This window comes from Gavialis gangeticus, unplaced genomic scaffold (assembly GCF_001723915.1).
Source record: "Gavialis gangeticus isolate Ggan-Ray unplaced genomic scaffold, GavGan_comp1, whole genome shotgun sequence".
In the NCBI taxonomy this organism is placed as follows: domain Eukaryota; kingdom Metazoa; phylum Chordata; order Crocodylia; family Gavialidae; genus Gavialis; species Gavialis gangeticus.
The window spans coordinates 47,582,639-47,607,769 of record NW_017729006.1 but is presented as its reverse complement, the minus strand read 5'-3'; the positions used below and the strand labels follow the sequence as shown (position 1 = coordinate 47,607,769).

The following is a 25,131-nucleotide window of genomic DNA, read 5'->3' as shown; positions in this document are numbered from 1 at the left end:
CCCCCCCCCCCCCCCCCCCCCCCCCCGGACCTTCTGCCAGCCTGCTGTACCCTGGCTCAACATGCTGCAGTCCCCAGCACATGTATAAACACTGCCCCTGGGAGCAATAAACTCTGCCATAAACTGCACTGGAGTTTATTGCTACATTCTAACTGCATGTGTAGAAGCACCCATGCTGACCAAGTAGTAAAATGTAGAGTCTACACAGTCCAAGCACATCTGTTCAAGGGAGGATTTAATGTGCATCTAGATGAGGGGTGGGCAAAATGTGGCCCAGGGACCCGATGTGGCCCGCCAGGCCATTCTATCTGGCCCGCAGGGCTCCTAAAAAATTTAGAAGAAAATAAATATTAAGCTGCCCTGAGCTGCAGCCCTCGATGGCTTGCTGAAACTCAGTAAGCGGCCCTCTGCCCAAAATAATTGCCCGCCCCTGATTTAGACCTAAGATTTGGGTAGCCCAACATAGGATAAGTGGGCTTCTTACTCTCCTCTTATGCTTTGGTGGGGGGAGGGTGGGATTTAAGGGGGCAGAACAAGTTAGAGCTTAAATGTTGTAGGTAGCACAAAAATGTCAGAGAGAAAAAATCTTTTTCTCTAGTATTACATTTATTTTATGTGTATTTGACAGCATCTGCTATAATCAGTTTTGTTGTGTTGTAATCAGTTTTTCTGTTACTGAGTCTTTTACAAAGTAACAAAATAGAGAAAACACATTTGAAAAATAGAAAAAACAAGGTTGCAAGAATCACAAAAAATAGCAGTGTGACTCAAGCACAGGCTACTACATAACATCGTCGATATATAAATGTGTGTGTACATATACATATGCATACAGATATATATACACACACACACACACACACATACATATTCTTCACTTTAGTTTGGCACTGTCCCTTTAATGGAGTTACTGGGAGTGAAATTTATCATAGAAAAAAAAAAGAGAGTAAAATAACCACTTTATTAAAAGCTTTATTTAATGTAGTAGTAGTTTTAAAGTGATGGTATAGCCGTGAGGATCCAGGAACTATATGAGAGGCAAGTTTATGCTACGGGTGATATCCTTTATTGAACCAACTGCATGAATCTGGATTAAAATACAACTAGATAAAGCTTATGTTGTTTATTTTTGTATTTCTATTGTTATATTGCCTGCTTAACATTACAAAAAAGTGTTTGATTTCAATGTATGTTTTTGGCTGAAGGAGATTTGGTCTTCAAATGGTTAAAAAAGGCAAGCAGGCTGTGAAAAAATATGTACACTTGATATATAAAACATGTTTTCATATAATGCTTTGAAATCAATGAACAGAAATTTAGGTCAGTGTAGTATACGGGGAGCATGTGGTGTATAGTGAATCACAGTCATGTGATGAGTCAGATTTGGCAGATGATGATGTATTCAAAGTACGGTATGTCCCAACACCACAGTACTTGTGGCCCCTTGAACATTTTGTGTCTATGAAATCTTCATATTTTTAGTAATATTTTGTTCTGTACCACTTGTTTGGAAAATACTGGTTTTTATCCTAACCAGGTTCATGTTTCTTTTGAAACGTTTTTTTTTTTTTTTCCCTGGAGAGAAAAGTAAACCATTTGGTCACCAAAATGTGTTTGCAGTTCTGGACTCAGTTCTTATTTCTGAGTTGCCCTTCATCAGAACATAGGTCATCTGCATTTCCCTGTCCCATGATTGATAAATTGTGATGTTGCCACACACACGAAAAATTCAGTTGTCTCTAGGAGCACTACATGGATTGCTCCTGAGGATGTACTCTACCTTCAAAAGGAGGCTGCATTTCTGTCAATTTCTTATTAGGGTGATGCTTCGGTCTTATCTTATATTCTGTACTACTAATGATGTTAATTATGAAAAAGAATAGGGCTGTAGTTATGAGAAATTAATGCCATATAATCTAATACAAGCTGGCAGAAAATCTATCCACATGAACACAGAGAAAAGAACATTTTATGTAAGAAGTAACTACACATAAATGTGACTATAATTAGAGAACACCAATTAAAATAGAATTCTCATTTTCTGATATGACTAAATTCTTTAGCTAGGAAACCTCTAATTATTAGGCAGTAGCATTAAGAAGCACATGTTCCTCATGGTGTTAGTGCCAAATAAAGTTTAAATGTCAGCTTTTTCTAACAAGCTAGTTTATATATTAGTGTCAGATTTAGAGACCCAAAAAAAAGAAGAATAAGAAATCAGTTGATACAATTACAAAGGAGCAATAAATATCCAGGAAAGCAATGTTTCTGTTGTGCTGTTTTGTCATTTTTATCATTCTGTCAAACTTCGGTTGTTGCTAGCTTATGGAAAAAGTACCACAAGTAAAAATGTCTGATATGTAAATATATGAAATCTTTAGGCCAATGAGCTACTCTCTCTTTGATAGAAAGGCAAATAGGCAAATTCATAGCATAATATGAAAAAGTTGCATTATCCATTGACAATGCCTTGTTTTATTTAGAGTATGAAGGATCTGGGACAGAAGTTCAGAGAAAACACTCAAAATGTGGAGTTTGCAAATATAGGGCTGAGTGTGATGAAGATGCAGAAAATGTTGGGTAAGTAAGTAAGCTTCCCCAAAAAGAAAAAGTGAAAAAGAAAAAAATTAACATGATCATAGGCCTGCAGGAATCTTCATTCTTAATATTCTTAATATTTGACATCCTCCAGGTGTTTGGTAGAATTGCATGTGAACAGGGATTTACATGTAAATGCTTAATTTTCACTTTTCTTTAAAGCCTTCTTAAGTGGTTTGTGCATCCCAATTGCAGAGATATGCTTTCAGATTGATTATGAGATGAGGGTAATTTCTTGGGTTATTAATAAGGCATAAACAGTGTATGAAGAAACCTCTATCAAATATCTTCCAGTCAAAATAGCTTTACTGAGATATCTACTCAGGTAAGAAGAAATAAGGAATGTGAAATTGCAAAGATGTTAATTATTTTCTCAGTTGAAACTTTTTAGCTGACAGTCCATAAAATATTTTGCATGGTTGCTTGATTAAAATAATAAAATAATACGTTGATCTGTTGATATGATACAGTAACTTTTTTCCTGGTTTGTTTTACATTTAGCACACACCTTTTGGAAAACTCTGATGAATAGAAAAAAAATCAGACAGCTGTCAGAAATCCAAAAAATGAGCAAGCAGTGAATATGTTTTAGATAATTTTAAGAAAATCCATAATGCACTAGCATATTTGCAAATGTAGTGTATCAAGCACTAACTGACAGTCACAGTGTATTCTTTTTTTATTTAACAATATCCTTTCACCACTGCCAGTTTGATAACATAGTCACATGGAGAATGGCACCTCAGCATGACTTTTGAGACATAACATTGTACATGTACAAAAAACAAAATCGTATATAATGAGAATGTAACCACTAGTATGATGCTTAACTTTTCATAAAATGTATTCACATAGAAATAATGGGTGCCTATACATGAGCCGGGAGGCTGCTCTGATGCTCTTTAATTACAGTGCATCAGAGCAGGCCTGATTAATCAAGTCTGCTGGAGCATGGTAATTACCTCATTCCAGCTAGCCGCCACGTCTTGTGTATCAGCATCACCGTGCTTGAAAATGGTGGTGGAGGCACTTTAACGAAAGGTCATTCGAAGAGCTTTAGATAAAGCACCCTTGCCCCCATTTTGAAGTGTGAAGATGCTGATACACAAGATGCTCTGGGCATTTTAATTAGAGCGGCTCTTGGAGGTGCTTTAATTAAAGTGCCTTTGACTCCCAGAGCACATGTAAAAATGCCCAATGTTGCTCCTTATTATTTGCCTGTTCCTCTACACTCAAATGAGCTGTGGCCAGTTTCTGAAATAAAAAGTCTTCAACATAACTAGTTGGTTTTAGTTACCTCTGGAGATATCTTTGTACGTTTGTTTTTGCACTGGTAAATTTTCTACAAGGTCTAACATTAGTGAAAGCATAAGTATTTGTTAGGTATTTGTGGAGTTGTGGTTCTTCCTGGTCTAAGTAAGCATAAGCTATTCTCCTCTTCTTCCTTGACTACTGCAGGGAGAACCCCTTTTCCCTGATTTTAATTACTGCAGGTACAAACACATACACAGGTTTCAGGAGGAAGCATTCAAAAATTAGGAAATGCCAGAATAAAAGTTGCGATCTCCTTATGCTGTCACTTAAGTAACCCAGATACCTTCAACACCCATTTTTTTGCTGTGCAGTCTTAGTTTGATCACAGTGAGGCTGCTCCGATCTGCTGTAATTCCAGCGTGTCTGCTGGGGATGGGTGCTATAAGGCCATGGTCCCCCACCTGCCTGACACTTTACTTGGATAAACCCTGGGGAAAATCGGATGATACTGTCACTGCCAACCTCAGATTTTCTTCTCACCTACCATGTCTTGATATATAGTCTTAACTCTTGGGAGTTGGATGGAGGCTGGGTAATGACTCGACCGGGTCTCCTTTGGGGGCTTTCTTTGTGGGGTTCCTCCTCCCCTTACGCCCCATCCTCACCACCTCCAGTTCCTCAATTAAGATTAGTGTGCTTGGAGTAGTCCTGGCTTCTGTCTCTGCCACCTCAGTCTCCTCCCAGCTGTTCTGGAGCAGTTCCTCCAGAATCTTTCTTCTACCAGTTGCAGTCTTTCTATGGCTGCCCCTCTCTGGTGCTAGAAGTACCCATCCTCGTGGTCCCTCTGCCAATCTGGAGGGAGCACATGCTGCAAAAGCGCGGCGCCACACTCCACGCTCCAGTGGGCTTGCCCCTGTACCTGTGATAAGTGCTTCCTGCTCACGGCTCGTGGGGCTTTTCTCCTGCCCCACTCTCTTCTCTTTACAGCATTGGAGCAGACTTGATTATTCAAGTCTGCTGGAGCGTGGCAATTACTGCGCTTAAGCAGCCTCCCATATCTCGTGTATCAGTGTCCCTGTGCTTCAAAATGGTGGTGGGGGCACTTTATCTAAAGCTTTTTCAATGAGTTTGAGACAAAGCACCCCCACCACCATTTTGTAGCTCGGGGACACTGATACACCAGATGATCCAGGTGCTTTAATTAGTTTAATTCAATTAATTTAGCTGGTGGAGGGGCCCTGGCAGTGCCACTACTTATGGCTGATTGGCTGGTAGGCAAAAACTGCAATTTTAAAAATGCTGCAGTTCTTGCTTCTAGATGCTGTTTGGCTGAGGAGTCCTGATGGTCCTGCTACTTGCTGCTGATCGGTTGGGAAGCAAAAACTGTGACATATTTAAAACTGCTTTTTTTTTTCTCCTGGCCAATCAGCAGCAAGTGGCGAGCAGCAGGGCCAGCAGGGCTCCTCTGCCAATCAGCAGTGGTGGGGAGGGGGGAACACGTGCCAAAAACAGCAAGATTAAAGGAGCCACTACTAAGTGCACTTCTGCTGTAATTTAGGTAGGTCCCTAATTATATAATAGTCTTTAGCTATGTGATCAGATGTATTTTTTCAAAAAGACCCTGTTTCATTCAGTAAATACAATGGGTACTGCTCAGTAAATGAGACAGCTATTCAATTCAATCTCATTATTCAGTGGATAGCCTCAAGCCATGTTTACTGCTTGCTGCCCAGACTCTGCATTAAATCTGGAATTATTCATTTCTTCATGGCTTTTTGAGAATGCTCATCTCCGTAGTATATGAGCCTTACAAGCATAAATGCATTTACCTTCACAACACCTCTGTGGTGCAAGATGGTGTGAATATTCCTGTAATATTACTATTATGGATGAGGTGACTTGCTCGACACTGTGCAGGGAACTTGGTTATAGATGGTGGGTCTATACTACAGGATGCAGTGCACTGTAAAGATATCCAAGCTACCTTTAAATTAGCTGGCTCAGATACCAGTGGTAGTCTGGCTGCAGCAGCATGTAGCCTAGTGCAAGACCACGATTCTGTGTGAAAAAATTACATGTGAAAACATTGCACATGAGCTAAAGTGCAAATAGTATGTGAAAAAATATGTGAAATAGTATGGTGAAAAATAGTGTGTCATCAGGACAGGCTATATGAAAATGCATATGCGCAAGGAAACAGAATTAAGATTCAACAAACATAAAGTTGGCACTTTTTAATTCTTGATTTTGTGATCTAAATTGTATTTTAGTTTTTTAAATATAATTTTCAAAGTTTAGGTTTTAAAAAGCAAAAAGATAACAAATTCTACTTTGTACAAGTGACTTACCTTCCAGAAAACAGTTTGATTATTTTAAATTTCTGTTCTCACTGAAGAAACTGAGCTGAGAGCCTTGAAGCTGCTCTTAGTTGAGTTTTTAAAACATTCCAGCTGTCTCTGTTCAGAATTTCAATATTTTCTTTTATTACTAAGTTCACACATCGTTTGAAGAATCCATGCTTTCAGTTTGTTTGATCATTCAGAAACAGTAGATAGTTAGAACATATGTGAGTGCATGGTAAATTAAATGCTAAAATATGAACAACTTTATCACTTCCACTGTCTCTGCAGAAATTTTTATTGTTGCTTTTAATTTTAACTGGACTGATTAAGAAAAAGAAGTGAAGTCTGAGCAGATGGTTGTCAGAAATTGCTTGGCACAAATGTTCAAATGAATGCAAGTTGGTACACTGTGTAATATGCCTGTATATACATGCAGCAAAAAATCACGTTGAATAATCTTTGGAAGGCTTTTATCGTTATATTTATTTAATGTATAACCAGTAATCATACTTTTTAGGATTGAAACCTAAATCTTGTTTCACTTTATATCATTTCCTATAGATTGTTACTGAGCATGCTCAGTATTTCTGTGTTGTGGCCAGGCAGATGTGTAGGGATATAGGATTGGCCAGGTACACATGAAAGGTCAGACAGACACCAGGGGCACCTATACATGTGACAGACCTGTGCTCTGACTTGTGCTAATTAGAATGAGAGCAGACTCAATTAATCGAGTCTGCTGCAAGTCTGCTGGAGTGTGCTAATTAGCATGCTTCAGCAGCCTCCATGTTACATGTATTCAGCATCCCTGCATTTCAAAATTGTGGCAGGGGCACTTTAACTAAGGCTTGTCAAATGAGCTTTAGTCAAAATGTCCCTGTCTCCATGTTAAAGCATGGAACTCTGACTACATGTGATGCTGTGGGCACTTTAATTAGAGTGGCTCTCAGAGCCTCTCTAATTAAAGCACTCCCACTCCACCCTGGTGCACGTATATAGACACCCCAAGCAGTAGCAGGTGTTAGATGTCAGAGAACATCTTTCCCCCTTTTAGACCACTCTCTAGCCCTTCTTTTGAACCCAGCACCCTGAAAATCTTATTTGTTCATTCAGTAAACACCAGTGAGAAATTTTCAGTCCGACTGGTATAAGGGGTCCAGACTAGAACCCAGGTTCTCCAACCTTCCAGGACAGCACTTAGCTTACAAGGCCACACATACTTGCTAACTTATACTGCTCTTCCCAGTCCCACATATAACCTTCTTGAAGCTCCCCAGTGGGCCAGATTTAGAGACCCAGGGCTTCTTTCCCACCCCACTATCCAACAGGTTGGGTTGACCCCATTGAGTGATTCTGTTCTGCCTCCGAGCCAGATAGAATTCCAAACTGTGTGCAAATGCCAAAAGCTGCAGTTATGGCTATGTACATGCCATTTAGCTTATAGCATGAAATAAGATTTGGACTTAAATGTACAAGTTTAAAAGCTTTTAAATAGTGTACAGTTAGCATCTGTGAATTCACAAATACAATCTTAAACTGTAATTAGTATATTATTATGTATCATTCATACAGCAGACTCACCTTGTTTCAGATATGAAAGAACCAGTTGAAAGACAGCAGGAATCAGTTTAGATCAGCAGACCACAACTTCATTAAACAAATTCCAAAACCTACATGTTAGAAAGAGAGATATATAAAGAGAAAAACTGGTCTCTAGTCTATCTTTAATTGTGAGGAAGGCAGGGGCAGATTCAGAGGGGATGCAGTGGCAGTTGCACTCTGCTGTCACACCTCCCAGTGGGAGCAGCAGTCAGGGACTTATTTTAAGTCCCCAGATCAGGTAAGAATTCCTCCTCCCCGCCTCTTCCTCCATAGTCAGCAGCATGTCCCCTCCCCTCCCATTCCACACTCTCCTGGTCATCACTGCCATTATCCCCGCTGTCTCTAGCTGATCCAGGGCCAGGGGAACTTCAGAACTTCTGCCCTGCTTCAGACAGGCTGCCAGACTCAGCTGGGGATTGCAGCAACAGGTGAGTCCTACTCCCTGTCTTATTCCCCCAGATGTTCCCCATCACCACTGCTGTCCCCAGCTAAGCCTGGCACCCAACACAGGCTAGTTGTAGTGGGGTAAAAATGGCTTTCTAGCTCCCCACCAGCCCTAGGGCAGCCAAAGAAAACAGCAGGGACTGGCACAGGAGCGTGGGATTGGGAGGAGAGGGGTCATCCCACTGAGCATGATGGGGAGGAAAGGGGTTGCTGAGAGCAGGGAGGGAAAGATTCTTACCAAATCAGGTATTTAAAAAAGTCTCTAACTCCTGTTCACGTGGCATCTTCTGCCTGTTCCAGAAGTGAGGGGATACTGGGATGAGGGAGTACAGCCACTCCTGCAGTGTCAGTTGCAGCTCCCACATACCCCTTTACAAAATCCTGGATCTGCCCATGAAGGTAGGTATTTGAGTCTAGTACAGCATGGGTATCCCATTCAGCAAAGAAGGCATGGGGAGCCACTTCACTTTACCTGCAACTGGGATTCAGCTTGTTTTGGTATCTCTTAGACCCTCTGTCGAGTTAGTGAGAAGAGTGCCCATGAGTGCAGCTCATTCTGCAAGACTCTTAAGACACATCGGGTACGTCTGCATGTTCATTAATGCTCCATAGTTACTGTATATTAAGTTTAGTACTGGTATAACCAAATAGTAAATCAATATAGTGAAAAATAATTTCACTATAAAGCCTGCTACTGTGCAGTAGTGCCAGTGCATGGCTTTATAGTGAAACTAACTGCGCAGTAGCCTAATACTACTGTACAGTAGTGTATTAGCATGGTTTTTGCCATGACACACCACTGTGCGGTAGTATTAGACTACTGCGCAGTTAGCATCTCATATAGACATGCCCACCTTGTCCCATATTAATTGCAGACATCAGTACCTATCAAGTCCCAGGCTCAGGTTTTCCCCAGGAACTGGTCACCCTCTTACACAGCCTATACATAATGGACACTGGGCGAACATTGTGACAAAGCATTATTTTAAAATTAATTATTTCTTTTTACTAGCCTAACCAGCAGGCCAATCCTTCTGGCTTCTGTGAAGGCACCTGACCTTGACCACTCTTGTGTGTTAGAAAAATCCCTTCCCAGGATCCAAAGAATGAGTAGCTTAAGCACACGGCACACATGGAGAGCCAAGCAGGCAATGGGCAGTATGGGTGGGAGCTGGATGGCTGCCCACGGCTTTTATCCCTAGAAAGGGCTGTTGCAGAAGCCAATTGTATATATTCCTTTGTGGTCATGGAGAGAAGAGGGGAAGACAAAAAGGCCACCATCCTTCTCTACTTCCCTATCAGGACCAAAAAGCAGTAGTGTCATTGTCATCAGTAATCCCTCAATTCAAAAATGACCTCTGCCACAGCTCATTAAGGGGTTTTGAGATGATTTAAGAGTCCAGTCCTTGAGCCACAGATCCATTTGCAGAAGTTGCAGATCTTTCAGCAGGGGAGAACAGGCTACATCCTGGGATTTCTCTCTTTCCTTCATCTGCTGTTGTTTTCTCTGCTTCAAGGGTAAGTCGCTTTCGCTCAAAATGGACTGCCACTTGATTGAGGTTGCAGCACCATTGGGGTTGGTTGGCAGCCAGCTCCTCCCAACGCTTGATGTTGACCTCCTGTTTGTTAAGGTATTCCTTCAATGTGTCCTTGTAGTGTTTCCTCTGGCCACTGCAACATCTCCAGCTATTAGGGCTGTGCAAAGCTTTGGTCCCCAATTCGATCTGACAGAAATTTGGCCCAATTCAGTAGCCAAATCTCCAAATCCAAATCAAATCAGAGGACTCTTTAATCTCTCTGAATCAAATCAGAACCCTCCGAATCAATTCGGAGAGATTTGAAAAGATTCGGAGATTCGGACATAGAGACAGCTTTAAATGTTTTTTTACATACCTCCATGTAGCAGGGGCTCGTGAATGCTGCGTTGCTGGGGTGCATGGAGTGTCCCACAGAAGCACGGGGGGCTCCCCAGTGCACTTGGCAGCAGACCCAGAGGTGGACTAGAAGCACTTCCGGCCCACTTCCGGGGAACATGCTGGGGGGCGCCCCCATTCCCCCCAACTCAGTGATTGGTGCCTCCTGAGTCTGTGGGGGAACCCGGGGTCCCCCTGTGGCTAATCGCTGAGCCGTGGAGACATGGGGGGGGGAGGAGCCCAGAGTGCTCCCTGGCAGACCCAGAAGTGGACCGGAAGTACTTCCGGTCTACTTCCGGGTTCATCACTGAGCACATGGAGGGTCCCCCACAGTCCTGTGGAGCACTCCATCTGCCTCAGCATCACAGTGTTCACGAGCCATGCCTGCTACCTGCTTTAAAAAACTTTTAGAGCTCTGTCTGTGTCCAAATCAGCATCAAATCTTCAGATTCAGCTGAATTGAATCAGAGACAGTGATCTCAATCAATTAATTGAATCACTGTCCCCGATTCAGGCTGAATCCAAATCCGAATCGAGTAGGGCCCTCTTCACACACCCCTATCAGGTATTACTAATCTGGGAATACAGCACTAGTTTTGTGATTTGAGCCAGGCGCACGCAATGTCCAGTCCAGCAAAGTCAGTGCTTGAGTATCACTGACTTAGTGCTGGTAACACTGGCTTCAACAAGGATGCTGGCATCTGTGCTATAATCTTTCCATTTGATGTGGAGGATTTTCTGGAGGCATCGTTGGAGACAGCTCTTCAGGCTGTTGAGAAGATGACAGTAGGTCACCCATGTTTCGCATCTGTAGAGGAGAGTGGGGATGATGACTGAATTGTAGACCAGGATCTTGGAGTCTTTCCAGAGATTGAAAAGAATAAAGGCATACCAAAGCAATTTCCCAAAGGAGGCACTTGTACACTGGATCCTGTACTAGATCTCCTCATCAGTGTTTACTCTCTGAGGCAGGTGGCTAACAAGGTAGGGAAAGTACTCAACTACTTCCAGGATCTTTCCTTTGATGGTAATCTGCATAGGGGGGTCACATTCATGGCCTGTGTCAGATGATAGAGCACTTTAATCTTCTCAGTGTTGAGAGAGAGGCCCAAAGGCTTCTCTGAAAAGATCCAGTGTCTGGAGGTTTTCCTCAATTTGCACAAGGATGGCATATGAGTACTTTGGTCTTCAAGCCAAAACAACCCAGATTGAAGAGCCCTCCATACAGTCAGTGACAATTCTGGAAGGAAGACAGTCCTTAATGAGAACAAGGGTGACTGTCAAAAGATGGAGAACAGTGTTGGAATTTTGATGCATCCTTTGCTTGTCAGCAGTTCGGATGACAACTGGATCTGTTTTCGATCTACTACATAGAATGATCACAGTCATTTGTTCATGGAGAAGCCTCAGGATCTTGATGTACTAATCCAAATCTGGCCAGTACTTTCCAAAAGCCTTTGCAATTGATGGAATAAAAGGCCTTAGTAAGATCAATGAAGCCCATATACAGGCCTTAATGTTATTCCTGACACTTTTCTTGGACCTGGCAGGCAAGAAAGGTTATGTCAGTTGCCCCACAGGATGGTCTGAAACCACACTGAGATTCCAGCAGGACTTCCTCAGCAAAAGGTAGAAGACAGGGGGATGCAGGTGAGGATTTTTCTGGCTCTGGAAAGGAGGGCGATATCTTGATAGTTCCCACACAGATTTATCTCCTTGAAGACTGTCATGATGGTGGCATTCTTGAGGTCCTCAGGGATCTTTCTGTTGTTCCAAATTTGGAGAATAAATTCATGGAGTTTCAGTACCAGTTTCTTGCCACCAACCATGTAGATTTCAGCAGGTTTGGCAACCATAGTGTAACTAAGGCAGGAGTGTAACAAGGGCAGTAATGTAACCAGGACAGGGCAACAGCCCAGGGCACCAACAATGAAGAGAAGCCAGAATTGCCCCCTAGAGTCTCTGCTATGGCAGGGACAGCCCCTTCCCTGCTCTACCCCAGGCATTTAATGAGCTGACTACCCCTCTGCCAAAAGGACTGGCTTTCCTTTATTGTCTGGCAAAAGCTCCTCTCCCACTATGCTGAAGGGGCAATGTGTAGAAGGGTAAAAGTATACAGTAATAAAAGGATCTGAGAAGAACAGATAGAGGCAAAAAAAGCAAGAGAGTTTGTTAAGTATAATCTCTGGTATGAGAAAATGGTATTAAAGATGAGAAGAAAAATCAGAGCTGCCAGTATAGCATTTTGTATGTGGCAAATTAAATTGGCATTATGTACCTACACATGTACATTCATTTAAGTTTTTGTATATGTGTGTCTATACGCATATACACAAAAATCATAAACAAATATATATGTGTTGTTATGCAATGCCAGTTTAATTTATATAATGTAGTGTTCAGATCAGCACAAAAAGGAAAATATGTTTATTGGGAACAAAATCAGACACTTCTGCTTTTGCACGTCATGTTATGAGGCACACATCTCTAGAATGCCAGAACATTTCTTATGTAACTGCATAAAATTATATCATTAAACTTTTAAAATTTTCAGTTAAAATGATCAATTTATGTTCTTTTAAATGCTTTGTATTTTTCATACCTAAAATCAAAATAGGCTAATTGAAAAACTTCACACTTGGCATTGTGGTGTACTTGATCAAGGATCCGAATTTTAATTTTGTCCATTTTATTTAATGGATAAGATATGTAAAGTAGACAGCAGGCATATTTGGTTTCTGTTTCATAAGCATGTTATGTTCTTATGGTCTTGTTTTGATAAAGTACTTTCAGAAAATACTGTCAGCTGATTCATGGGTAGACCTTCTTGGAGTAATATTTCACAGTTTGAAAGGAAATATATTTTACCACCTATGGTTGATAATTCAAATAAAAATATTTCTGTTTTATTTTATTTCCCAGTAAATGTATAAGTGCCACTTAAGTTCTATATAATCAGCTAGCCATCTAGGTATGATTTTGTTTAACTTTTTTTCCAGAATTAAATTGCCCTTTTGCAACCAAGTGTATTTCCCAGCTACAAATTACAAGTCACTGAGCAGTTGACTTGCATCTGCCATGGCCAAGTATGTTCTACAGCAGTGGTGTTCAAACTTTTTACCCCACAGGCTGGATGGGCAGTACACAGTTCCTCCACAGGCTGGACCGAGCTGGTCGGTCCAGTCTTGTGTGGGTAATGGGTGCAGCAGGGACTGATAAGGCCACATGAAGGGAAACAGGGAGCATGGCCCAGCCCTGATCCAGCTGTGCAGGGCTTGAGACTTCAACTTAACTATTAATTGCCACTGCTCCCCCACTGCCAAATTTCCCAAGCCATAGGGAGCCCTGCAAGCCAGATGCTATGGCTTCACAGGCTGGATTTGGCCCATGGGCCAGGTGTTGAGCACCTGTATTATAGCAATCCTAGCTGTCTGCAGAGGTGCACAGTGGCACAGAACAATTCTGCTGTATACCCCTGAACATTTAGCATCTGCCCAGGGCTCAGGTAGTCAGAAAAATATAGTCATGCAAAAAGGATGAATAGCAAGACTTAGCCACTCACAGCATGTGCTGCTGCTGCCAGTGCATGCCTACACCTTGTGAAAGGGACTCCAGGGGTGTCAAGCAGTTGTGGGGTGAGCAGGAAGTATGAGAAAGGTCATGGGAGAGAACCCAGACACAACAGAAAACTAGGTAAAGGGCGGACAGGATATAGAGTGGGAGGCAATGGATTAGCTTAGGGTCTAGAGGAGACCATAGGCAGACAGAGGGAGAGGATATGGACAGCTGGGGTAGACAGCAAGGGCAGGAAAACAGGATGCATCTCGTGATACGTGAGTGTCAGGGTGGGACTCTTGAGAGAGGACTAGGTGGGGGGAGGCCAGGGAGTGTACAGTGACATGCTCTCCACTCCATTGTATAGGCTCTCCAGTGGCAATGTGCTACCATAAAGGAACCTCAGCCCCTGGCCATGACCCTGATTTCAGTCCTGTGTGTACCAGTCTCACCAAGGGGCTAAGTCTTTGTGGGGCTGAGTGATTGGGGCTACCCCTACAGCTGTGGCTCCTCACTTCCTACTCAGAACGTGCCTGGATGTATTTGAGGGTACTTTACAGTACTGCCCTGAGAACATGCATAGGATTTTCTTGGCATATTATATTCTGCACAATGCAGCCATGGCATGTGGAATTCACCTGCCAGAGAGCTGGACATGGATACAAGGGGCGAGAAACAGACAACAGAGGAGAGCAATGTTGAACCCAAGACCTACAAGAACACACACCCAAGGCAACTGGAGGAGATGAAAGAAGAGGCAAAGGATCCTATATTACTCAGAAAGACATGATAAAGGTCATGCAGATAGTGTATTGAGGAACAAGACAGGGGGACAGTTAGAACTAGGCTAATCTAAGACATGGATGAGCCCAGTATGCAGTCAGGACCTGGATACGCTCCTTTCATGCCTGTTGTGCAGAACAGGAAAAAGTCCAGTACTTCAACCAGGGCTATTCTCAGCCAGGCCGGCACTTCCTGCACTGTCTCCACCTTCTAGGCAATGAAGTAAATAGTGCATTCTTCCAGAGTCTCCTGGCCCAGTATCCCATTGCCAATGATATGGGGCAATGCAGAACAGGCATAGGATGACTGCCACAAGTCAGGGACTATCATTCCACCCCTAGAGCACCGAGAGTGCATGGAGGGTATGTGGCAATGCCAGCTGACATGCCTAAACCACTCCCTTAGTTCTGAAGTAGGGTGATGGCCCCAGGGACTCACCGTCCCATGTGCCAATGTTGCCAGCTTGGATATGGCAGCCCCTAACACAGAGGCAGGCAAATATAGTCCACAGGTTAGATCCAGCCCACCAGGCCATTCTATCTAGCCTGCAGGGCTTCTACAAATTTTAGAAAATTAATATTTATCTGCTCCTGGCTGTCTGTCAAAGATGACAGGAGCTAGAGGCAGTAGGACCCAGGGGAAATCAGCCTCAGGACCCTGCAGCAAGGCCTGTCCAGCCCCATCCCACCCCTGCCCCACCCAACCAGAAGCCTCTGCCTAGCAGAGCCTTCTGGCCTGGACCTCAGGGATTTTCCCGCCTCCCTCCACAGGAGACAGAAACTCAGATAAGAATGCTGGGCATAGGGAGGAGGATGCAGGGGAGAACCATGGGCAATCGCCCCAGTCCTTGGGGTCAGGCTAGGCTGGCTCCTGATGAGTCCTGTGGTTGCAGCCATGCAGATGGGAACCATATGATGCCAGAGCAGCCGGCAACAGATAGGAAAGCAGAGAAATGACTGCATGTGTGTGTATGCATGTGTTCGTAGGGTGTGTCCCACACACATACCCCACCATACACATGCATCCACACACCCCCTTGCAATGCCATACATGCAGACCCCCATACCTATGCCCCCTCACACACACCAGCCACCCTCCTCCCACACACAGCCCCCCACAAACCTATACTCACCCCTATAGGTGGAGGAAGAAAATGATTTGTGGGGGTGGACTACTAGCATGGGTAAAGTGCCCCCTGTGCCTGCCTTGGGGATGCATGCAGTGGTGGCAGCCCCCCGTGTCTCTGGACAAGCCATCCGGGCTCCAAGCATCCCACGACCTACCCCAAGGCCCCATTCAGCACTCCCACAGGGGCATTGATCTTCCCCCCACACACCCCTTCCCTCCCCATGCCCCTTCCCATCCACACATTTACCTGCTGGGTGCTGCTGCACACACGGCCAGGCCGGGCTGAGTTCTTGGCCACCTGCAGGCTTTGACTGCTCATCTCTGTTTGTGCACTCTCCCCCTGCCCTGATGCAGTTGCCTAGAGCCCGCATCCAGGCTGCCTGCATTTGGGGTGGGGACTCAGCCCTGTTAGCCCAGCTTTCCACCACCTATGCCCATCCCCCCATGCCCACCCCCTGCCCCCCCAATATATGAGAGTAAGACTTCACTTTAAGGTAGTATGTAAATATATTTTTTAATCAAATTAATGTTATAGATGTTTGCTTTTTAGAATATAATTTGGTATTTTTATGGTTCCAAGATGGCAAAACCAAGGAGCGCTTCCAGCAGCCGCCCCCCGCCCCAAAGCAGCTGACACAGCTGCTAGTGACTGCAGGCAGTCCCTGCTCACTGCTGCCAACAGCACAGATGGTGGCTGCGGGTGGTCCTTGCTCACAGCCCACTGCTCACCACCCCTGCATCACCTCCCCCGTGCCATCAAGATCGCTGCAGCCGCCTGTAGGCGGTCCCTGCTCGGCCTGTCCTTGCCACCGATGTCACTGCAGCTGCCTGCAGGTGGTCCCTGCTCACCACCCCCACAACCCTGCTGCTGACACCACCACTGCTGCCTGTGGGCAGTCGCCGTGCCCCCGCAGCCTTCTGGGGCACATGTTGTTCATGTCTGGAGATAACCTTTGGTTTCCATGTGGGTGACTGTTGAGGTGGCCAAGCCCAGGTGAAATGTCATTTGCCCAAAAAAGGCCTCGCAGTCAAAGCTCCCTATACCTCCTGGATACCCTGCTGAAGGCACATCTTGGCCTGTTCCACTTTTCTGGACAGAAGGGTCTGTCTCTGGCCCACCCATGCATCTGAGCTGCTGGTGCACAACCTCATCTCACATGAGCTTCCTCAGTTGCTGGGCCATAAAATGATTTATAACCTGCACTTCTGAGGGAGGGGGAAAGCTGGGCAACCGTGGCAGGTATTGCGTTATCCCTGCTGCCCTCAGGGCACCAATAAACCCATAAGTGCTCTGGCTGTCTTACTGATAGTAACCAGTCTGCAGCACAGCCCTTTAAGAGGAGCTGAGAGCTAGATGGCCAGTCCCCATGTAGCTTGACATTTACAGTACAGCCCTGCAGGCCTAGTCAGTGCAAGGAAGCGGTCCCCACAAGGCTAAGACTACTAGCATGGGTAAAGTGCAACAGAATCAGCTGCAACACTAAAAGTGCCACTTTACACTTTGAACCTGGTTATCACACTGGTAACAGCATAGCAGCCTGGAGATGGCTGGTTGCCTCATGTGGAGGCTGTTCAGATTCTGCTCCTCCCATGGTTACTGGCTACTTTCAGGAATAACTGGAGATAAGGAGCTGTTGTGTGTGAGTGAGTACCTCTGCCTGGGCTACGTTTGTAAGTGGCCTCTGGAGGTTCGTTACAATAAAAAGGCTGACTGGTGAGACATGCCTCCTGTCTCCTGAGGGTGCACATTTTCCCTGCCACGCATGGATGCCACCATTAGAAGTATCAAGCTACAGCAGCCTGTGTGGCTGTGTTCATCTTCTTTTTATGCAAACCACAGGTGCAGCAGATCTCTGGAGAGCTGCTGGGTCCACCAGAAGTGGCATGTCCTTTGGAGTCAATCTGCCAAGCTGCTCTGGGAATGTGCCCTGTAGGGTCTGGGGGGGTGCCCGAGGATTGTCAAGGTGGCCGGATGCTGGGATGAGAAGAGGCATGGGGAGGGGTTGGTGGGTTCCCCTCCATGTAGGTCTGATGTGCCTGGTAGCAAGGATCTGTGCATCAGCATAGGTACATGTTGATGGCAGCTACAACCCACTGGTAGGACTACTTGAGAAAGATAAGGTAGCTTATCTGCCCATGTGGGGCAGAACCTCTCCCTACCCACCCTGCTGCCCAACAGTCCCCTTCCCTCACCCTCAGTAGTGCCTGAGCTCTGCCTCAGCTGCTGGGCATACAGTTTTGGGAGCTGAAAACTAGTTTTCTTGTTCTTATCTCCTCAATGCTCTAAATGGATTTTAAAAAGGATACCAAAAAGCTAATGAAGACTCTGCTCTAGTTGAACGGGTAGCGCAATCACTTTGAAATCCACATTTCCCTGGTTCAAGTTTCATCTGGGAAGGATTACTCACAAGGGAAGAAACATAAAATGAGAGCAATCTTTCACTCGACTTTAACACACTTGGTTATCTTCCTGGCTGCACTTGCAACACCCCTGCTATTCACCTAATTTATTCCTGCAGAATGCATTTATCCATCTGCTGTTTGTGTATATTGTTTAATTGCAATATTTCATTTGTAAGTTTGTAAACAGGTGTGCCAGTAAATAGATGAATAGCCAAAAAAAGATTGCTTCTCCTGATGCTGCTTGATACGGGCAGTGAGCACTGCTGTTTGTGCAGCCAATCCAGCACAAATTTAATCAAACTTATGAGCTGAGCAAATCCCCAAAAGCTACAGATGCTGGCTCTGCAGCAAGCTGACCTATAAAGAGGAAAGGTCAGCCTCTCAGAGAAGTTAGCCCCACTCCCCAAAACCCCAGAGTTTTCCTTTTTTTCTTTGTTCTCTTAAAGAGCAACTGTGATACTTAAAAGAAGAAATTTTTCAGCAAATCACACATACATCTTGAAGACCAGAAAAAAGGATCTCTGGAATTCTTCTTGATCTCTAGGGGTCTAATTTATCTAGTGGTAATACCAAACTACTCTCCACAACCTATACTTTGATTGGACAGGCTGTATTATTTCATTAAAACTTTTCCTTGTTATATAATCATGCCCAATTACATATGAACAATGTAATGTCATGATATTTATTTAAATGATCCAAAATTCGTATTTGGACTAAGTGTGCTACTTTCTGCTCCCAGAAATTTAAATACTTTTGTGTTTAATGAAGAGAGTTAATAACTAAAATGTTTACAGTCTTTAAAAACAAAGAAGTACTATGAACAACAGAGTTAAGTTTGCCACAGAAAATCTAAGGATCTGTTTGACTCTGAAAAGCAGAGTCAGTTCTTTCTTATTAAACGTGTCTGTTCCATGTCTTGCCTTCTGATGTTCATAACAAATGTTTCTCTCTGTTCTGTATTCCTGCTAGCCTTGAGAGCCAACACAGCTGAGAGAGAGGGATGAATTCTATGTTTTCCTGTATAATCAAAGTAATTGTTTACAAGGTTCCAGTCAATGATACTTATACAAAGCACACTGAGCAACAGCCCTCCTAAAAGAAACTATCTCTTGATAAGGACAGTTTAGCAAATGAGCCACCTGGTTCAGTCTTTTTAGTTAAGAATCAATCGGAGGGTTGTGACGAGGCAGTTTTTCCAAAATTTGGAGCCCCGAAGCTTTCTCCACCCCAATTATTCTGGTTTCACAGTGGGGTACAGAAACTAGTTGTTCTGTCTGATTGTCTTTTGGCAGTGGGTGAGGATCAAGTATCAGCTGCTCTCTTTGTTGCTAAAGCTCACATTCAGCTTATGTAATGTGTACTCCATTAGGGTAGATAGCGAAAAAAAACCTTTTGATGCACAAAGGCCAGGACTTCATCTGTTGACTCTTTTGTGATCTCTGGAGCGGGTAGATGACTAGTTCCATTCTTTTCTTTTTGAGAACATTATATGTCAACATTTTCTAATGCTTTTTAATTTTTGTTGGCCTTCAAAACATTCATTTTTCTTTATTTTTTGAAAATTTACACATTTTTTTCCCCAAAAGTTTTATCAATCTCTTTTGAGGACCAGTCAGAAGGCATGAATTTTGTGGCGCAAAGATTTGAAGGTTAGAAATATGATATGGAATGAAACCAAGACCTTTTCTTTTTTTCACAAAGAGGCAGCCCCATCTTGGAATACCTAGTAGCTCAATGGTTAGAATATTTACTTGGGATAGGGATCCCTAAATTAAAGAGTAGACATTTGAAGCTGAGTCTCCCATATCTTACAGGCTTACTAACAATAGCTACAAATTTTAGGTTGTTGAATCCGTGAGCTGAAAGAGGCACAGATTCTGTAGAAATAAGTGTCATAACTAATGTTTTACTTGCTAGTCCGCCTCCGCCAGCCCTGATTTGTACTGTCCACCCAAATGTTATGCTGCCTTCTATATGTGCAAAAAGCAGATTTAAAGGTCAAAAGAACATAGTACTTAGAGGGTTTTAGAAATGAGTTCCACAGATAATTCTCAGTTTTTATAAGCTCTCAGTCAATTATTAATCTTCAAATCATATTGGAAGATAGTTTTCCTATTACTTTAATGTTATTATAATATATCACAATGTCCATTTTGTACTATCAGCATGCGTTTATTAGTTCATAGCAAACCATACCTCTGTTTCTCCTTGTTCACTTTGATTTCTTCTGATAGTTAGGAACAGAAAAGCACCTCATTTTTATTCTTACCTGAAATAAGGCACATTTTAAAATTCAGTATTCAATTATTTAAATATAATAGCAATATATTATAATGATTAGTGGCATTGTATCTTGATAAATTAATTCATATATGTTAATAAGAATATGAAAGAGGTATGTGGGATTGAAGTTGCTGTTGGAATTTTGTTCAGAATTGCTTGCTGCATATCATGAAACATGGGTTAAAACTTAACCGTAATCCTTTTCTTGCTCTGTAGTTGGGTTTGGTAACACCAGCCATTGTAAAGATTTTCTGAGGTTTTTCATTAAAAGTGACTGTTACCTATACATTTACCAAACTAATCATGCCAGTGGTTTGAAATATTGACTGCTGAAGGGGAGCCTCTGGATCTTTTTTTTTTATTTCAGAAGTTAGGAAATAAAATCTCGCTGAGAGTTCTGAAGTTGAACAAAATGCCATTTTCTTTGAATAGTTGTAGCCCCCCCATGCTGTGGATTCAAAACCTTAAAATTGGGTGTTCCTGGAGTACAATGAGCATTGTCGATTTTGGATAATGCATGGGCTAGAGGTCCTGTGGAAAAATTCTTTGTGACCATGAATTAAAACTGTCTCATAAACCATCTTCAAAAAAGGGAGGAAAGTAAAACCAGCAAACTACAGGCCCATCAGCCTGACCTCTATCCTGGGGAAGGTCTTGGAAAAGATAATCTAAGAGGCCATCGTTAACAGACTAGCTGATGGCAATATCCTGAGAGATACCCAGCACAGGTTTGTTGCGGGTAGGTCTTGCTTGACCAATCTCATTTCCTTTTATGACCAGGTGACTTATCACCTGGACAAGGGGGAAGAGATTGATGTCATATATCCTGACCTCAGAAAAGCCTTCGATCTGGTATCCCATGATCACTTCTTGGCAAAACTGGCTAACTGTGGCCTCGACCTCACCACGATCTGCTGACTGGGGAACTGGCTCCGCGGTAGGACCCAGAGGGTGGTGGTTGATGGAAGTCAATCGTCATGGTGCCCTGTGACCAGTGGGGTCCATCAAGGCTCTGGCCTAGGGCCTATACTTTTTAACATCTTCGTCAATGATGTGGACATTGGTGTCAGAAGCAGACTGGCCAAGTTTGCTGACGACACCAAACTCTGGGGTAAAGCATCCACACCTGAGGACAGGAGGGTAATCCAGGCAGATCCTGACAGGCTCAGGAAATGGGCAGATGAGAACCTGATGGCGTTTAACACCGAAAAATGTAAGGTTCTTCGCCTTGGGAGGAAAAACCCATGGCATGCTTATAGGCTTGGCAGTGCTACGCTGTTTAGCACTACAGATGAAAGGGACTTGGGGGTCATCATTGACCACAAGATGAACATGAGCCTTCAGCGTGATGCTGCATCTAGTAAAGTGAGCAAAATGCTGTCCTACATCCATAGATGCTTCTCAAGCAAATCCCAGGACGTCATTCTCCCGTTGTACTCAGCCTTGGTGAGGCCACAGCTGGAGTACTGCGTCCAGTTTTTGGCTCCACAATTCAAAAAGGATGTGGAGAAGCTTGAGAGAGAGCAGAGAGCCACACGCATGATCAGAGGTCAGGAAAACAGACCTTACGATGAGAGGCTGAGAGCCATGGGACTCTTCAGCCTGGAAAAGTGCAGGCTCAAGGGCGATCTGGTGGCCACCTATAAGTTTATCAGAAGTGTTCACCAGGATCTGGGGAAATGACTATTCACCAGAGTGCCCCAAGGGATGACAAAATCAAACAGTCATAAACTGCTCCATGACCAATTCAGGCTGGACATAAGGAAGAACTTAGCATGTCCTGGAGCAGCCCAGAGCTGTAGTTTCAGGGGAAGTCCTGTTCAACACAAGGAGACTCTTTAAGGCATTGAGCTGTAAAATTCAAAGAAGTCTATTCTAGGCTTGTGCAAATCGCCATTTTCCAAAGATTTATAACTTTGTCAAATATGAGCAGATTTTCAGCATATCAAAGAAAAAAAAGCCTCCCTGATACCTTTGTATCAGGTACCCTGTGGAAAATTTCAAGTCCCTGCTCCAATCATGAGGGTTCTAGCTTTTTTCAACAAAAATGTCACCAAAATAATGTGAATTGAAATAATTTCAATGTCATTGTTTCATGGATGAAATGTCTTTTCAGAAACAGCGGAACCATTTGAGCTATACATATCATGAAAAATTGTGATCCAAAGAGTTAAATTTCAACAAAGGTTTCCTTTTCCTAGACATACCTTTTGCTTTCAGGCTCTTCCACATCCTTGCTTCCTTTTGCCCCTTTTCATTCTCACTCTTTCCCTGACTTCCTCAGACCTCTACTTCCTTCTTGGCTCTCCTAATATGGCCCTTTGCTCATTTCATTCATTCCTCCTTGTGTAGTTTCCTGGTTTGGAGCTAGTGGGAATATTTTTCAGGAGGCAGTTTGTGAAAACTGTATTGGTATACAGCAATCATTCAGTGATTACAGGACTTGTAAAAGTTTTGCTTTACTTGGCTTAGTTCCAGTTGCCTGTGAACAGCAAGTGTTTCACAGGACCTCAACTGTATTCTCTGTCTAGGAAACAGCCCACAAGGGTACCTCTTTCTTTTCAAATCAAAACTTAATAGCAGTAACACTATTCCCTGCATGTCCCATGTGACAGGCATTTCCTCACCTTGTGTTGGGAGCCATATCATGAAACAACTCCATCTGCTGCTTGTGCTAGACTTTGACTTTGAGCTCTGCATGCCTTCCTGGCTTTGACCTCTTTTTGTATAGTACCCTAGATTCTCTTTCTTGCTAAGATGTCAGCATTGCACACTCTCTGCAAGTGGTCTGTGTGGAGTGGGTAACTTCCATTGCTTTGCAAATTTAAAATGCTCTGCCTAAAGCTAACTCTAGATTTTCCAGTAGCTTCCTAAGTTATATGCTCCATATTACCAATCATGATCCAGTTTCTCACTGGGGACTCTTGCCCCTATAAGTTGACTCTTTAGCCTCAAATCAGTCATGAATTCTTGTATAATTTCACCTTCCTTCTGTATCTGCTGATTTAAATGCATTTTTCCTATGTTTTACTTTTTGAGTCTCCTCAGATTTCCATACAACACATAGCTGCCTCTGCCTAAGTTATCTGAAGGCCATTCAATACATAAAATACTTCAGAACAAGTCTCTATCAAAAATAATTACTAAGACATCTTTCTGGGTGTCTTTCTTTTTTGCTGGTACTGATTGCTTTTAGATGCAGTGTGAAGCAACTGTTCAAATTTTATCCACTTCTTCCAAATTTCATTTCTCATGAAACTTTTAACAGTTCTGTTTTTCCACTCTGCATATTTTCATAATTTCCTTTTCACTCCTGGCACCATGTAGAGTTTAGTGATTGTTCAGAGCATATGGTTCTTTTGGTTCTTTTAACATATCTGCTTCATTCTGTGACTTGCTCCAACTGGCTGTGCATGCAAACAAGAGCTTCATAGCTCCCTTCCCATACTCACTCTCTGAAAAATTTGGCCTGTAAAGCACAATCCTCCATACTACAATAGATGTGTGTGCCTATCTATAGGAGAAGTGGGAAAGGAGCCTGGTAGAGATGGGGGAAAAGAAGACCCGGCTTTGAACATTGATACCTCTGTGCTGTAAGGACTTCCTTTTATGCTTGTGTTTCAGACCCTGCCCCCTCCCCCCCGGCCCCCCTTGTGGTGTATGTTGGAGCTGAGATGGTATTGCTATAAACAGAAGACACCTAGGAACCTTGCTGCAGACCTCTTGTTGGTACATAACCTTGGTCTCTGTACATAATTTTCCACCTATCCCATCCCACCACCATTTCCATGTGTATTTCTGGCCTCTCCTCTAGACTGCCACTGAATTCACCTTTATCCTCTTGCAGAAGCCCTTTCCCTGTGTCATCCTCAGTCACCCCTTCCATGCCGCCCATACCATCCTGCTGTCACCCACCTCATACCCTCCAGTCTTCTTTCAGACTGTTATGGAGTAAAAAAATGTATCAATTTCCCTTCAACTACAGCTGTCAAATTCCGCTATTTTCTGGAAAACTTACAGGTTAAGTTAGTCTGTGAATTTTGGAAAATTAATGTTTTCGTTTAAAAATACCCTGTATCCATGATAGATATACAAAGAAATAAGCAAATGGTAAATTAACAGGCCGGGTTCACCATTTAATTTCATTAGCTTGTCATGAATGCCTTTGAGAGGTTTTTATTAAGGACCTCCAGACTCTACTTAGTCTGTTGTGTGAATCCCTCGAAGCCAGGCTCAAAGGTAGCATCTAGAGCGGCTTCTCAGATTCTGAAATCAGGCCTTCAAGATGCAGCACTCCTTATGCTTCCCCCAGTTACCCAGAAGTGAGCTTGGTTTGAAGAGGTCCTTACATTGTTAGGGGAAGTAGTGCTCTTGGGTGTCACAGATGATGGAACAGGCAGCACTTCTTAAACAAGGCCACATTTACCAGTCAGCCACAGTAGGGCAGCAGAGTCCTTGTGTCTGAATGCTTAAACCATATGTTAAGAGTTCATGGCAGCGGGTAGCCATGCTTTCTTTCTTCTTCTGAGGGTGTTTCTGTGGATCTTGCCTGCTTCTTTGTGTATCTGTGCATCTCTTTGCAACCAACTCACTCACACTGGGGTGTCCTTGAAGTGTCTCTAGGGCTCCAGAGGCAGCAGAAAATCTCCAGGCGATGGGGCCTGCCTTCAGTGGCATTTCAGCAAAGACATAACAGGACAGCTGTACACCCTAAGCAGCATCAGCACCTGATGTAGGGCAGGCTGCTCCAATGGCACTGTGGCTACTACCTTCCCTCCCCAAAAGACAATGCCCAGGGCTGCTGTGTGGTCACTCCGCCTCCC

General features: G+C 43.5%; 1 protein-coding gene across 2 annotated transcripts in view; it reads left to right on the top strand.

The window, feature by feature from the left end:
* Positions 1 to 25,131, top strand: part of TMEFF1 (transmembrane protein with EGF like and two follistatin like domains 1) — a 300,669-nt gene that overhangs the window by 248,839 nt on the left and 26,699 nt on the right. For both annotated transcript variants that reach the window (XM_019509181.1, XM_019509179.1), the window contains exon 5: positions 2,484 to 2,580. In XM_019509181.1, the coding sequence (XP_019364726.1) occupies positions 2,484 to 2,580 (97 nt within the window). The remainder of the gene's footprint in view (positions 1 to 2,483; positions 2,581 to 25,131) is intronic.